Source organism: Cydia pomonella, chromosome 17 (assembly GCF_033807575.1).
Source record: "Cydia pomonella isolate Wapato2018A chromosome 17, ilCydPomo1, whole genome shotgun sequence".
NCBI lineage: Eukaryota > Metazoa > Arthropoda > Insecta > Lepidoptera > Tortricidae > Cydia > Cydia pomonella.
The window spans coordinates 16,155,190-16,170,855 of NC_084719.1; the positions used below are offsets into that span (position 1 = coordinate 16,155,190).

At 41.8% G+C, this 15,666-nt stretch overlaps 1 protein-coding gene across 3 annotated transcripts in view; it reads right to left on the reverse strand.

Annotated features, from left to right (window-relative positions):
• LOC133526999 (fibrillin-2-like) overlaps positions 1-15,666 on the reverse strand; it is an 86,086-nt gene that overhangs the window by 27,623 nt on the left and 42,797 nt on the right. For all 3 annotated transcript variants that reach the window (XM_061863885.1, XM_061863884.1, XM_061863886.1), the window contains 24 exons: positions 14,980-15,141; positions 14,267-14,422; positions 13,872-14,065; positions 13,298-13,448; positions 12,643-12,795; positions 11,643-11,823; positions 10,779-10,968; positions 9,935-10,108; positions 9,497-9,663; positions 9,099-9,238; positions 8,745-8,861; positions 8,289-8,435; positions 7,499-7,615; positions 7,056-7,159; positions 6,526-6,787; positions 5,718-6,042; positions 5,051-5,284; positions 3,286-3,455; positions 2,638-2,839; positions 2,281-2,400; positions 1,790-1,947; positions 1,501-1,601; positions 922-1,020; positions 149-289 (listed from right to left, as the gene is read on the reverse strand). In XM_061863885.1, the coding sequence (XP_061719869.1) occupies positions 149-289; positions 922-1,020; positions 1,501-1,601; positions 1,790-1,947; positions 2,281-2,400; positions 2,638-2,839; positions 3,286-3,455; positions 5,051-5,284; positions 5,718-6,042; positions 6,526-6,787; positions 7,056-7,159; positions 7,499-7,615; positions 8,289-8,435; positions 8,745-8,861; positions 9,099-9,238; positions 9,497-9,663; positions 9,935-10,108; positions 10,779-10,968; positions 11,643-11,823; positions 12,643-12,795; positions 13,298-13,448; positions 13,872-14,065; positions 14,267-14,422; positions 14,980-15,141 (3,965 nt within the window). The remainder of the gene's footprint in view (positions 1-148; positions 290-921; positions 1,021-1,500; positions 1,602-1,789; positions 1,948-2,280; positions 2,401-2,637; positions 2,840-3,285; positions 3,456-5,050; positions 5,285-5,717; positions 6,043-6,525; positions 6,788-7,055; positions 7,160-7,498; positions 7,616-8,288; positions 8,436-8,744; positions 8,862-9,098; positions 9,239-9,496; positions 9,664-9,934; positions 10,109-10,778; positions 10,969-11,642; positions 11,824-12,642; positions 12,796-13,297; positions 13,449-13,871; positions 14,066-14,266; positions 14,423-14,979; positions 15,142-15,666) is intronic.

A 15,666-nucleotide genomic window follows, 5' to 3' on the forward strand; every position in this document is an offset into this window, starting at 1 on the left:
CATTTGTCTTTTCTATTGAACTCCACTTGCACAAGATAGCTTGTACCAATCAACTATAAAATATAGGCCATTCTTCTTAACCCAACTTACATGATCTGTGTTAGCTCCAGCCTTCCGTAGTAAGCCAAGCAGTCGTGTAAGTACTTACTTGCTCGGGTCCTTGCATGAAGCCCTGGTTGCAGGTACACTCGTACTCTCCCGGTTTGTTGGAGCAAGTCCCGTTGCCGCAGATGCGCGGGTCGACGAGGCATTCATCTGCGTCCTCGCAAGCCAGGCCGGTAGCGTCCAACTGACAAAAAAATCAATACTTAAAAAATCTGGAAATGCAAAAGTAAACTTTAATTGTTCCTTTCATATGCTGATACGGCCTTATAGATTAGATTTCTTTATTTCACGATGAAAATTACACTATAAATTTGCTACATTCGTCAAAAGTATGTTTATCTTCTCAATATGATCGTCAAACGTTACATTATAAATAATAAAATTAAAATCAATTTAATATAAACGCTTTGGTAAGTATGACAGGTCAACATCATATATAGCGACGGTCAAATTAGCCAAATATATGTATACAGGTCAGACCAGGCCGGGTACAAATTTGCGTAATTTCATTCCAGACGATCAATCGGATGGCCAATTAAGGGCGATGTAAACGAAGCTTCATTAACGTCAGGTGCCGCTTCGAAAAAAATAAGGATAATTTTACTAATTTCCTCCTCCAAGAAATTGGTTCCTTTATCTCACAACAGCTTAACCTCTCTTAGCAGCACAAAGTTATCTGCATGCGCTTTTATTCTTCAAAAACGAAGTTATGAATTTACTAATTATGCACACACGATTAGCTTCTTCTGCTGATGACTGCACAATTGTATAAATATGTAGAATACCTATAAATACATAGTAACGTAACAGACATACCTGGTATCCGTCAGGACATTCGCAGCGGAACGAGCCGTCCGTGTTGATACAACGGCCGCCGCGACAGATGTCTGGACGAACCTCGCACTCGTTCAAGTCCTACACAAAAATACGAATAGATGACGAGTAGTAATAAGCATGGAAGCATGAAAAACATATTGAATGCTAGTTTTAGTTTCTTTAAATTATGATTTTGATGGCACAGCTGAAAGAAAAACAAACTAAAAAAAACTATAATCTGGCAAGCAATTTTATAACTAGAAGAAAAGCAAAGAAGAAGCGAAATTCTAAATTTGTATATGAGAGGTTAACGATTCGCTCCTACTTTTTTTTAATACCACGACAGTGGCAAACAAGCATACGGCCCGTCTGATGGTAAGCAGTCACCGCAGCCTATGGCCGCCTGCAACTCCAGAGGTGTTACATGCGCGTTGCCGATCATACGCTACGCTACACTTCGAATTAGTTGCCATATTTTACAAAAAAAAATTGCCAGACTAAATCTAAGTGCTACGCAATTGTATTTTTGCTTTTAAACATAGATATTTAGGCAATATTTTCTGGTTGGGCTCTTCTTACCTGAGTGATATTAGGGCGACCCATGCCACCCTGACAGATGCGCAGGAACTCAGAAGTTTCGGGTGGAGGGCAGCGTTCACACCTTCGACCCCAAGCCGCACCTACAAACATAACAACAGGATTAAAACTGCAAATTACTCACTTGCTTTTGAACCCTAATAAAAGTCTGTCCTATATATTTAAGACTTTGAAATTCGATACAACTATTCATCTTTCAAGCTCCCCTAAAGTAGTGACAATGGGATTGAAGGTTTTAACGAAAGCCAATCGTATAAAGAATGACACATACCGTCAGAGCAGCAGCACTCGGGGCGGGACAGCTGCAGCGGGCGCGCGTCGTGGCAGCGGCCGGCGGACCAGTTGTCGAAGCACAGCTCCTTGCGCTCGTCCACGCAGATTGCCAGCTCTTCGTAGAAGCTCCAGCCTTCAGGACATTCGCAACGGTATCTACAAAACAAAATAAATAATATAATTCTAACAGTCCAGTGCTACGCTACCTTTACGTATACTAATAAAAACGGTTATTAACGCATAAACATTCTAAAGTTCAACTTATCAAGGATACGATATGTATTCGACTTTAGAGCATTACTCTTCCAAACCCAACCCCAAAATCGCGTAAAGAAGATCCACATATGATTGGAAAATGTATGAAATAGCAATTTATTTTCGCATTTTCAAGGCCGGCCACATACTAAAAGTTGGTCAGTGTAGCCAACACAATAGCCCCTTAGAATATGGTCAAACATAACAAAATCACCATGTAAATGCTGATCTTACCCGCCATTGAAGTTGTGGCAGTCTCCGCCGGCACACACGTCCTGTATCTCGCGGCACTCGTCCCGGTCCACGCAGCGTTTGTTCACTAAACGCCAGCCTTTGCCACACGAACACTCGTAGCTGAACCAAAAAATATGTAACATGTTGAAAATGACGTATGACGAAAAAAATAAAAAAATCCATCATTTTATGGTCTACATCAGCAGTTTCATACCACATTATGCTTTCCGAGAGCAATAAGTAATGTAAGATCCGAAAAGTTTATAATTATACAGGTTCATGGCAATTTTTTGCTCAAATTTTGGCTATGTAAATATAGCTCAACATGTTTCTATATCCCTTTCTAGTCATACTGACCTGCCCATAGTGTTAGTACAAGACGGCTCGCCCTCTCGTCCACAGGGCTCCGGCGTTTCAGCACACTCGTCTACATCGCGACAGTTCCGGCCGTCGCCCGTGAGAGCGTAGCCGGGGGAGCACTCGCAGCGGAATGAGCCTAAAGTGTTACGGCAGCGGCCATTGCGGCATACCATGCCTCCTTCGCGGCATTCGTTTACATCTGTAAAGAAAAAAATAAATTAAATTGCCAACATTGATTTAAACACACATGTAGTTTATATCACTTAGTTAATTTACAAGTGACACCAAACTTGTAAACGTATCCTGGTCACGGCACCAAATTGTAAACGCATCCGACGAAACATACATAAACGTTTCTTCATTATGTCAACCGAAAAAGTCCACTCCGATACATAAGCCCCAGAGGATCTCCGTAACAACCAGTCGAGCGCTGCCACCTTCCAACGATTCCCTGCATTATACGATCTGTGATTTATGTTCAGTTAGTTATGGACCTTCCTTGGCTGCTTCCTTTTATTCACGGGAGCTACTCAATAACTCACGGACCTAAGAACCTCGCTTCCCACTCAACTTCGCACAGTCCGCAACTCTCTGAGCTATGTCAACGGTATTTTCTTTACCATTTATTTTCTGATTGAATCTTACCGATGCAGTCGTTGTTGGCACCAGGCTTGAAGCCCTCATCGCAGTGGCAGGTGTATGAGCCGGGTAGGTTCTCGCAGGTACCGTTGCGGCACATGGGGCGCGGCCGCGCGCACTCGTCCACGTCGCGGCACGAGCCGTCGCGCAGCGTGAAGCCGGGGCGACACTCGCATCTGATAAATAAAAAAATAGAAACATTGTGTCATTTTGGTGAGATATTACAGAGTAAAAATATGAATTATACACAAAATAGAAATTAATTTTTTTAAATATATATATATATATATATATATAAAAACAAATACTCCAAATACACTCTTAAATATCAAGTTGTAAAAGATCTTGACATATTTACAATGTGTTGCACATTTGTGAGGGTGTGTAATGTTTTTAATAATAACAATTTGCGAAATTTCATTTTTCATAATTTGAATTGCATAATTTTGATATGCAGAAATTATGATTTGGTATAAAAACAAATACAATAAAAACGAATTGCATAATTTCGAAAGTAATTATAGTTTAGTAGCATAGTAATGTATTTGCATAACAGGCAACCAGTATAATGTTCACTCTGTATACTATTTTATACTCAGAACGTTATTTATTCATGAAAACCAACAGCATAATATTGAAGGTGTGGTTTCACAATCAAACCTCGGCAAATCGTTCATAAACTTTATTTATTTGATTGAGTTTGCTGAAAGTTTAACCACACTGAATTACTAATTAATAAAAAAAACTTAAACATTATATTTGCATGGAACATAATCGATTTTTCTAAGCGTCAAACTGACCTACATCCGTACTTTACGTCTGTCGACATATATCATTTTACCGCAAAGCAGCGGCCAGTGTGAGTTGGAACCTCTGTGGTTCCTAAGGGATTCAGATAAACTTCATATAAACGCCTAGTGAAAATGAACAAGCAAAAATACAATTTCCGAGACATATGGTTCTGCCCATATGGTCGCAGTTCTACCTAACACTCCTCGCTTCGCTCGTCGTCGTACCTAACGGCGACCAGCTTTGAAGTTGAAAAGGTAGATTGTTATGAAGAATGTTTTTATGATTATAGAGCATTCTGTCATTAAATTAGTATGACTAACAACTTTATATGTTTTGTTTTTATACATAATTTTTATTATGAGTTTCAATAGTAGTTAAATGAAATTATGCTAAAAGTTTGTATTAAAATTGAACGGCACCCCATTTGTGAAGTTGCGATGCTTGCTTTTATTCATATTTGGGCTATAATATACCCATCCGACCCGTTATAGGCACCTATTCATTGGGCTATTAGGCAGCGACAAAATGTGATAGCCCGAAGTAAACGTCATATTATCACACTACTACGTATTGTGGCGCTATCACAGTGTCAGTACAGATTAGCTGAGATAGACTAACTAGACAACTGATAATGCAAACGTGTAAGAACCGACCGTGTCACTACAGTCCCCGTGTTCGCAGAGCCTCGGGTCAGCGCACTCATTGATATCTTCCTAGGTATCGCTTCTAGGGTGGTCGACAGGCGGTACCCTGCTGGCGTGCAGCGGCATTTTGACTTTAGCTTGTAGTCTAGACAATTGGAAACTAACCTGTACGAGCCGATCGTGTTCCGACAGTCCCCATGTTCGCAGAGCCTCGGGTCGGCGCACTCATTGATATCTTCCTAGGTATCGCTTCTAGGGTGGTCGACAGGCGGTACCCTGCTGGCATGCAGCGGCATTTTGACTCCAGCTTGTAGTCTACACAACTGGAAACTAACCTGTACGAGCCGATCGTGTTCCGACAGTCCCCGTGTTCGCAGAGCCTCGGGTCGGCGCACTCGTCGATGTCTTCGCAGGTATCGAGGGTGGTCGAGAGCCGGTAGCCGGGCGGGCAGCGGCACTCGTAGGCGCCGGGCAGGTTGACGCACTGCGCCAGGCCGCGGCACGGGGTCGAGATCGTGCCGCATTCGTCGATGTCGCGGCACTGGTGGGAGGTCCCGTCGTATTCGTAACTGGAATAAAAAAAATCTATATTTAATTATGTTTCTTTATAATAAGCTTTAGTGCGTGCGCTACGTCATACTCGGACTATATTACACTGAGATCTATATAAAACTCCGGGCAAAACAAAACTATGCTCTTGACCACTACATCACATGGCGACCCTATTAAATCAAATCAAAGCGTATAGTTACTATGTCTTAGTATAGACAATAAAGAAGGCATATTACATGCGGCGTTCGCTAAATATTAACCATTGGCTGATCTGTGAGTGGGCAGTGTCTCTTTTTGTTGCAAAAAAAATAACCAGCATTTACACAGTAGAGTTTGCGGAGTTGTGGCATGAAATATATGATAGACCACCATACATTTAGAACTCAAATTTCAAAACAAAAAGAATTCCCGTCAGTTCTACGATACTTAATAAAATAATCCAAATCTCACCCATGGTCGCACAAGCACGTAAATCCTATAGGAGTGTCCACACATCGTCCGGGTTTGCAAAGTTGCGGCATAATTGAACATTCATCTATAGGCTTGGTCTCATTATTAGTCGGGTCCCTGTAGTTTCCAGGCTCGGCGCCACAGAACACAGAATATTCCCGAGAGTTCTTGTCCGGGCAGGCCTCGCAAGGCTCGCCCCAGGCGCGGCCCACGGAGCAGCAGCACAGGTACTTGGTTTGAGGAACACCGACGGCGGAGGAACAGCGCTCGGTGTCCGGGTCCCAGTCCATGTAGCATTGCCGTTGACGGACGTCGACGCATTCCTCTAAAAAGATAACAATACTAGTGTTAAATTGACTACAGATATTGATACAGATCTTGGAGCAAATTATAGTTGGCTACTTAAGATATTTTCTGAAGTAAAAAATTCGTAATGAATTAGTAAAACTCTAAATCACAGCTCTATTCATTTTTTGCAAAATCAAAGAGCACATTTGGAAAAAAAAACGTTCATAATACAAAATACAGTACAAATTTTAATCCAGTAACATAGACGTTGGCAAAAGAAACAGATTATTTTGATTCCAGGATAAAACAAAGCCTCAATATTTTCATCGCCACAGATACATGACTAGCTTACTTACTTGAAACTTACTTGCATTAGGCGACATATCCCTCCGGACACCGACACATAAGACCCCTGCAGATTCCGGCACAATCCAGGCCCGCATATCTCCGGCTCCAACACACCAATATTTCCTTCACTACAGATATTAGTCCAGTTGGCAATAATACACTAGGTACTTACTTCCATTAGGCATAGCGACGTATCCCTCTGGACACAGACACACATAAGACCCCGGCAGATTCCTGCATACTCCAGGCCCGCAAATCTCCGGCTCCAAGCATTCATCAATGTCTTCACATTTGCGCTGGTCGTGCGCTAACGCCCAGCCTTCTCCGCACGCACATACGAAGGAACCGAACGTGTTAGTGCATGTTCCGTGCTCGCATAGAGCGGGGTGTTGCGCGCACTCGTCGATGTCGGATAGGGTCACGACATATGATGGCTGTAATGGGATTGTGGGCTCAGTTAACAATGTATTTTTAGAATAATAAACTCAGTCTTCAAAACACACGAGGTACAAAATTAAATTAATAAAAAAAAAACATTGAAAAGATTTGACAAGGAATTAAAGCTAATTGTCATTGGCGCTCTCTTAAGTTATTTCTTTGCTATGTAGAGAATCGTCATAACAACCAAATAGACAGTTTTGTATTTACTGTTGAAGTGTTCATCGAATTCTGTTTGACCAGAAAATACAAAATGTCCCTTACCGGTTCCAGCACGGGTTGGTATCCAGGACCGCCGGGGCAAAGTTGCCGATAAGCCTCGGAGCCTGGTTCTGGGCAAAGATCGCAATATTTGCCCCATGCAGCACCTGGAACACAACATTATTCATCAATTCACCACCGATTCCAGTAAAATGTCTGTCAACGGAATTTAACCTTTTATATGGCAGTACAAATAGACGTGGGGACTTGTGGGCATACAGTGCAGTACGGTGCTGCGGCGTTGTTACACGTTATAAGTCTTCCAGGGCTCCATAAGGAGAGACCGCTGTCGGGAAGCAAAATAGAGTAAGGGTAAAACTAAAAAAGAACAACAAGAAAACAGTCTATATGGGTGAAACCCAGTTCTTCCAAAATTTGACCAAATCGTTGATGGCAACCTTGTTAGTGGCCTTTCTATCTTTGGTAGTAATGCTTAATTATCTTACCCACGGAGCAGCAACAGGCAGCCATAGTTCCATCTTCAGAGAGCTCGTCACCGTTGAGACAATGTTCGGTACCCGAACGAAGATCCACTCTACCGTAGCAGCGCGCTTTACGAGAGTCTGACAACACGCAAAAAAACCGTTTAAAGAATTGTACAGCCAACAAATACGATAAAACGCTCATTGGTACAACAACATTGGTACCAATGGCTGTACCAATAACCACAGGCAACTAAAAGACTGGAGCAAAATGCATCGTAATATTAACAGCTATATAAGATAGCACATATACCTACGATTTTATTATGATGTAGACCATTGGATATTGACAATTGCTTGTGTGAGTGTAAGGAGGTAATGAAGCCGAATAACACTTATCGTTTACAAAGGTTAATAAATCATAAATAAATAAATAAATATTATAGGGACATTTTTACACAAACTGACCAAATCCCACGGTAAGCCAGTGTTGTGGGTTATCAGACAATGATATATATAATATACAAACACTTAAATATATAGGAAACATCCATGAATCAGGAACAAATATCTGCGCTCATCACATAAATACATGCCCTTACCGGGACCATAGACTTAACTACCCACTAGGCCAGACCAATCGTCAAACAAAAACAAATAATAATTAACGAATTAAGTGCAGTTGGGTTTGTCCTAATAGCCTTCCACTTCATACTTCCACTTGTTTGTAAAATAATTATTAGGTAATGTTTTCTTATTTAATAAAAAAGTGGTTTTGTTATGTGGTTTATTAAAAGGTAACCTACATACTTACCAAAGCAAGCGGTACCGTCCGAGACTAATTCGTAGTTGGGCGGGCATCGGCATATGTAAGATCCGTCTGTGTTGATGCAAGTGCCGTATTGGCACGACTGCGGCGACTTGCACTCGTCCACGTCGGTGCAATTAAAACCGGGCATCACTGTAATATCAATACAGTTTCAAAATAACACACAAAAAAATACACAAATATAATGCATTAGAGTATAAAGTACCTAGAGGAAACACAATGTGAGAACAAAAGAGAAGATAAAGACAAAATGCAAATGGCAAAATAGATGTTAAATGAATTAAAATACAACACTTTTGAGAAAATCAAAGACCTACGAAACTACAGATGGAATGATATTTTTCTATTAAGAAACTCTGCAATTTGTTTTTAACATAACTGCTCATCAGTTAAAAGCGACTATGATAGTAATAGTACTAAGACCACTTAGCAAAGACTTACAGTCATCCACACTGTCGGACTGGTAGCCCTTGTCGCAGATACACTTGAACATGCCGTATGTGTTCACACAGCGACCGAACACGCAAACGTTGTCAAAGGTGGCGCACTCGTCCATATCTGTAAAATAAAATTATTATGTTTTACGTCTTCATCAATCAAGTGAAAGGAAAAGTAAGGATTGTGTCTGTCAAAAGCTATCGCAAGTGTTACATTTTAGTGCGTATAAGGATAGATAAACTTTATTTACCCACTTATTATTTGCTTGTGTCAGAGGGTATCTATTCTATCGATACTGGAAAATTTGATATGGGAAATTTTATTCCTTAAAGTATTTAGTAAAATATGAATAGTTACCGAGACATGAAGTGGCGTCAGGCGACCTGGTGAAGCCGACGTCACAGTCACACTCGTAACCACCGGGGGTGTTTGAGCAGTGGCCGTTCTCGCACAATGTGGGGTCGTTCTCGCATTCGTCGATGTCCGTACACATATAACTGTAATAAGGTAAGAACGGAGATGATAGTACGAACAACGATGATGATACTAAAGAAGCAATTGTCAAAAAACCTTATGATCAAGAGAATTAAATTATACTATGTGCATATATATCGGATCGAAGGCACACGAAGAAGCCATCCGTGTTGCGGCAGGTCGCGTGCAGATGGCAGCCGCCGTTGTTCGTCAGGCATTCATCCACAATCCACATCTCTCCGGTGGCATTAGAATGAGACCAATAATTACAATATACTAACCCATCTCCCTTATATCCCGTGTCGCACAGACACATAAAGGAGCCGTCGGTGTTGCGGCAGGTCGCGTGCGGATGGCAGCCGCCATTGTTCGTTAAGCACTCGTCCACGTCTTCACATTCGCTGCCGTCACCGCGCCAACCCTCTCGGCAGCGGCATTGGAATGAGCCCTGTCGAGAGCAATAATTTGTTAATAAATAAATCATGAAATCAGATTTCCGTAAATATAGAGAAAAAGCAGGGTTTACCATATTTATGCGCTTGTAAGTGGGTAGCAGTAGTAAGTGAAAAGCTTGAATTCATCATCACCATTGCAAGCTGAGCCTAGCTGTGGCTGCACGCTGTAGCGAGCATTTTAACACGCAGTTTAAACATTACGACTTTGACAGGATTCCTTTTGGTCCAACTACTTATACAAAATTTACAACAACTATGACTTACGGGCAAGTTGACGCAGTCGGCGCTAGGATGGCAGTCGCAGGTGCCAAGCTCACATTCATCGTCGTCCGTGCAAGCTGGTCCTTGTTCCGGCTTCACGCTGTAGCCATCTGGACAACGGCACACGAAGCTACCGATGGTGTTGCGACATTCGCCTGCTCCGCATAGATCTGGATTCTGTTTAAAATAACTGCATTAGAAACTTAATTTTACACTCCAAACTTTGCATTTGATATAAATTTCACATTAGTAAAAATGTCGTTTACCTATAGTTAAGGGGTTCATTTATTTCTACGAGATTTCACAGAATTAAACAGTAAACTAGAAATAATCATAAAAATAATAATGAAGACTACAAATACTTAAAGTTAAAGTAAAGGCCTAATAAAAAAAACGTCCGTCAAGTTGCTGCCGATGGGCAGTGTGCCCAGAAGGCTGGCCGCATTGCCACGTTGGATGGCAATGCTTATCCTTTGAGCAAAATACTGGCCAGCCCTCTGGTCACCTGTGACCTCTATAAGGCGCGTCGCTAGGTCCTTAGACGACGCGCGCTTGACCCCCACGCCCCCAGCGTTTCGACCCCAAACTATTATATAAAAACCTACCTATTATACCTAACTATTATTCATTTACTTATTATATAATGGAAAATGGAAATATATGTACATACTCGTACATATTTCGTGAGTTGGGCTAACTTAGACATACCAAAGGTTACAACAGTACACGTATACAGCCATAGAGCGGCTCACGCTAGCGGCACAATGGGAATTTTTGGACGGTTTTTGTGTATGTTGTGGTCATATTATAGATGAGTGCCACTAAAAAGTAAAGAGTAAAGGCTCACGTCAGCGCACTCGTCCACGTCCAAGCACGTCGGCTTGGCTCTGTCCGGCGCGGGCAGCAAGCCTTCACCGCACGAGCACACGTATCCGCCCGGCGTGTTGCGACACTCGCCGCCGCCGCACACTCGGGCGCCGGAGCACTCGTCGATGTCGCGGCACGTTCGCCCGTCCGCGCGGAGGTGCCAGCCGTCGCTGTGAAGTGAGAGTAACATCTTCAACTGTTTAGGAACTTTGAAAAAGTGCCTCCCCGCTTAAAACTTGTGTTTCAGGTACAATCTTACTCAATGATGTTGCGTTGTATATTTTATTGCCGTGTTCCCCTCCCTTCTATACCCCGTGTTTTTTTTTCGTTCATTTCAAGGGTGCATTCCTGAGCTTAAATTAAGTAACTTTCTCAAAGACACCGGTATTCTCATTAACTACATTTCGGAGATAATCAATAATTTATTTTTATCTTATAAGGCCCCTACGAGCGTGTACACTTGCCTTAGGGCCTGTTTACATATTGATTAGTGTTTAGTACGGGTTAATGCATTTGCTACTAAACCTGAGTACTATTTCGGACGATCGATGTTCGAAATGACATTGATATGATAAAAACTTGTAAAATTGTCGCTCACCGGTAGACGCAGTGATAAGACCCGGCAGTTTGACGCACTCGTATTGGCACCTCGTAGAATCCGCCACGCACTCATTAATGTCATTGCATTGTCTCTCCGCTTACATACTTATTATGACATGTACAGTTGACGTCAAAGATATGTTCACATTTTTCTCATTATTATAAAGGAGTAAGATGCAAAAATCTAAACAAATCTTTGACGTCGACTGTACATACAAACAATGAAGGTCAAAACGTAGCTCACCGGCACACGCAGTGATAAGACCCGGGTGTGTTGACACACTCATGCTGGCATCTCGTAGGATCCTCGGCGCACTCATCAATGTCTTCGCAGTGACTCTTCACTGTGGACTGCGCATAGCCCTCGTCGCACACGCATTGGTATGTTCCCATCTGGTTCTCACATGCGCCGTTGCTGCAGATACCTGGGCAAGTTTTATTGGTTAGAGTGTATAAGCCCACTCGACAATTTCGATTGGTCAATCGTAAAATTACCCATTCCCAAATGAACGTAACTTGGGGAAAAGGATCCAACCCACACAAATCTGCCAATGAAATTTGAAATTTCTATCAATGAATGTTTTTTTATTCATATCCCATGATTCATTTTTGATAATGGATCCTTTTCCCTAAAGTGCGTCCAAATTGTACCGTCGGTACATAAACTGCTTTCACAATAAGTTTGTGGCTTGTTCATTCTTAGGTTTCATTTTCTTTCTAAAATACCCTCTTTTGTGGCAAAGGACATTTCCCGAAAAGGACTTTTAAATAACACTTTTTAAATAACAATGTGTCTGGGTTAGCGTTGTTCATAAATATTCCAAATTTCAAATCGATAGCTTAGCGTAGTTTTCGAGATATTTATAAATCTGACAGACAGACGGACGGACGGACAAAGTCGCACCATAAGGATTCCTTTCGATTTCAGTTCTAAGTATGGGGAGCCCCCAAAATTTATTGTTTTTTTCTATTTTTGTGTAAACATCCTATTGCGGTTCATAGAATACATCTACTTACCAAGTTTGAACAGTATAGCTCTTATAGTTTCGGAAAAAAGTGACTGTGACATAATCGGACAGACAGACGGACATTACGAATCTATAAGGGTTCCGTTTTTGCCATTTGGCTACGGAACCCTAAAAATGGCTCAATTTGTATAGCACGCTTCACTGATGAGTTTAAAAGTGAAGGGGACTTGAAAAGTCAGCTTTTTCTCATATATAACGAATTTTCGGATGTGTTACCGGATGTGAGTGAGCACTCATCGACATCCTTGCACGAGAGCCGGTCGGGCGCGAGCTCCATGCCGAGCCCGCACTCGCAGCGGTACGATCCCGGGGTATTTACGCAGCGCCCGTTACGACATAAGTCAGGCATCTCCACGCACTCATTGATATCTGAAAAAAAGCATTTCTTTGATAAACATATATACCTAGACCGGGTTAGTTTGAAAAACTGAGCTAGGTGTTATAGATAGTCTTGTGGGACCGGTACGTCGCGCTCGCAAACGTTGAAGGAAATTTTAAGTTTATTTTATGCGCAACCAAGTCCTTTTTGAGTTACAACTAATACTTTAGTACCTGTCAAATATACATCGTTGGACACAAATAAGAATGCTGATAAATGATATGGCTTAAGCTTTAAATTTAACTGTTATTACGTCTCCGACCTTAGCGTGTGAGCTACATTTTTGTTTATGAAGTAAGTTGTTCAAAAAGTGAAACATGTTGATCAAGTCCAAGGTCCGCCAACAAACTGTTTCATCCGCCAACAAACTGTTTCACAGTTTGGCGAAAAAAAGAATTAAGGTACTTAAAATATTGTATTTTTTTATAAATAAAAAAAAAATGTAAAATAGTTATTCACGATGATCTCTGAATGGATAAGTTGATTACTCACCGACGCAGACCTTGCTGAGTCCGTCGGCCCTGTGTCCGGGCCGGCAGCGACAGTGGAAACCACCCTCAGTGTTGAAGCATTCACCGGCTCCACACACATCGTCTACGATGCGGCACTCATCAACGTCCACACACGTATGGTTTTTGCCGTCCTAAAATATGTTATATTATACAAGTGCGGACAATTGGTGCTATGACCAGGATTCCCCGGCATCTTTCTAAATACAGTAAAGTAAAAAATGGACCTTGCAGTAACTTTAGTAAAATTGTTACAAATTAAGAAGATACAATGACTGAGAAAAATATTGTGCCCTCACAATAGGAGTAAGTAGATGGGGCTGTACGGCGTCATACATTTTCCGGGAAAAGAACTGTCAAACGTTAAATTTGGCCAACCAGACTTATCGCATAATGTAAAGGCTAGCGCAATCTACATTAGCTGTCGAAATCGAAGCACGAATTCGTCTCAAAGTTTACACGTCTTTACATTCAGTTAGGCCAAAATATAGCAAAAATGTAACATCGAAGAATATTTTCCAATATTTCCATTACTAAAGAAGTTTTTGTTTTTATACCTTTTCATATCCAGGGAAGCAGTCACACTCAAACGAGCCAGGCGTGTTCCTGCACCGGCCTTGCCCGCACATCCCCGGGAACGCCGAGCACTCGTTCACGTCTATTTGGCCCGGGATCACGTTGGGACCACCGTGGACACCAGGCCCCAAGGGACCATTTGGACCCCCAGGACCAGGATAACTCGGAGGACGGCCTAAAAGAAAAACGTTAATTTAATAAACTATTTCACAGAAATCGTAAATATTAGTCTGATCGCCCGGCCAGGTGTCCAAACATAAGAGAGGGTCGGTGACCGAAGAAATAAGGGAGCACCAAATGCGTAGTGAGCTTGAGCCGTCTTTCATACTTTTTTTAGCGGGTAATACTTATGTGACTAGCTCAAATGAATTCTCACCGGGGCCACCCCATCCGTTGTCGTGGCCGTTGAACTTGACGTTCAAGTTGTCGCTGTTATTGAAAGCTCCGCCGAACGGACCGCCGCCGGGACGGTTCCAGACGTTAGGGGGGAGGTTGACTTCGGATATGCAGAGGTTGCGGAATGCGTCCGTCCCTGAAGAAGAATAAAATTGGAAATATGAAACCTCTTGGATTCGGTAACACTAAATATCACAATTATTGTAAGTATAACAAATTAAGCGAGGAGTATTGAATTACGGTTTTACGTTCAAACTCCAAAGCCAGTGTAAGAACAGAATCGTGCCCTTAAATTTGACAGCCAACCTAGATGACGCTAAACGGTGTCATGTATTGTATCACTATATTAACTGTCATGATGATTGACAACTTAACTTACCACAAGTTTTAGGGCCGTACAGCACTATATCTTTATAGAATTTTCACTTCTTTTACTATTAATGAGACTAATAGTCACAAATTCACAATGGAACTGCGCAACAGTGCAAGGCGTTAACGCTTCGCTTCGGTAGCGCTCTTTGAAAGTAAGATAAAGTGCGCAAGAGAACGCCGCAGGCACCCGGCTTCTATGCGGCAACGTTTTTTAAGACCATAGCAAAACCGAAGGCTAAGCTTTCATAGGATTAGGTTACCAAATTAGACCTCTGAGTCCTTTAGGATGCGATTAAGAAAGTGCCAAGAAATGAAGGTTACCTCGTTTAGGACACGGCTCGCAACGCGCGCTACCCCAAGCTCGTCCGACGACAGAACAGCAGCAGGTAGACTTGTGTACTTCGCCGCTCAGCGCGCCGCTGCAGTGGCCCACAGAGTACTCCGTGTAGCACGACTCCCGACGCGTATCTACGCAGCGGTTGCCTGAAACATATGGGGATATTTAAGTCCGCTAAATGAATTAGGTAGAATATACAATAATGTTGTAAATCGGAACTTAAAGCAGGAAGCTTAGTCCTCAGATATTTTTTCAGTAATCTAAACTAGTGATAGACTAACCACAAAGTCATTTAGTGACGAATTATTCACAGAAGTTGCGATCAGAATTGATGAAATAAGTAAGTAAAACAAAGGGACGAATTATTTACAGAAGTTGCGATCAGAACTATTGGAATAAGTAAGTAAAAAAACTATGTCAAATAAGAGCGCAGCAATGACTCAAAATTCTGTAGAAATATTCAGTGTTCTAAGGAAAGCATTTGATTGCATTGATCATGAGCATTGATAGTTACGTAACTAGGGAATAATTGATGTTCTACTTCATATTTCATTATTCTATTTCGGATACCTCACGGCTTGACAAACAGCTAAGTCTTACCTAATTGAGTCTAATTATAGTCAAGTATTTTTTTATAGAATGCCTCAAGGTACAATTCTATGGCCCTTTCT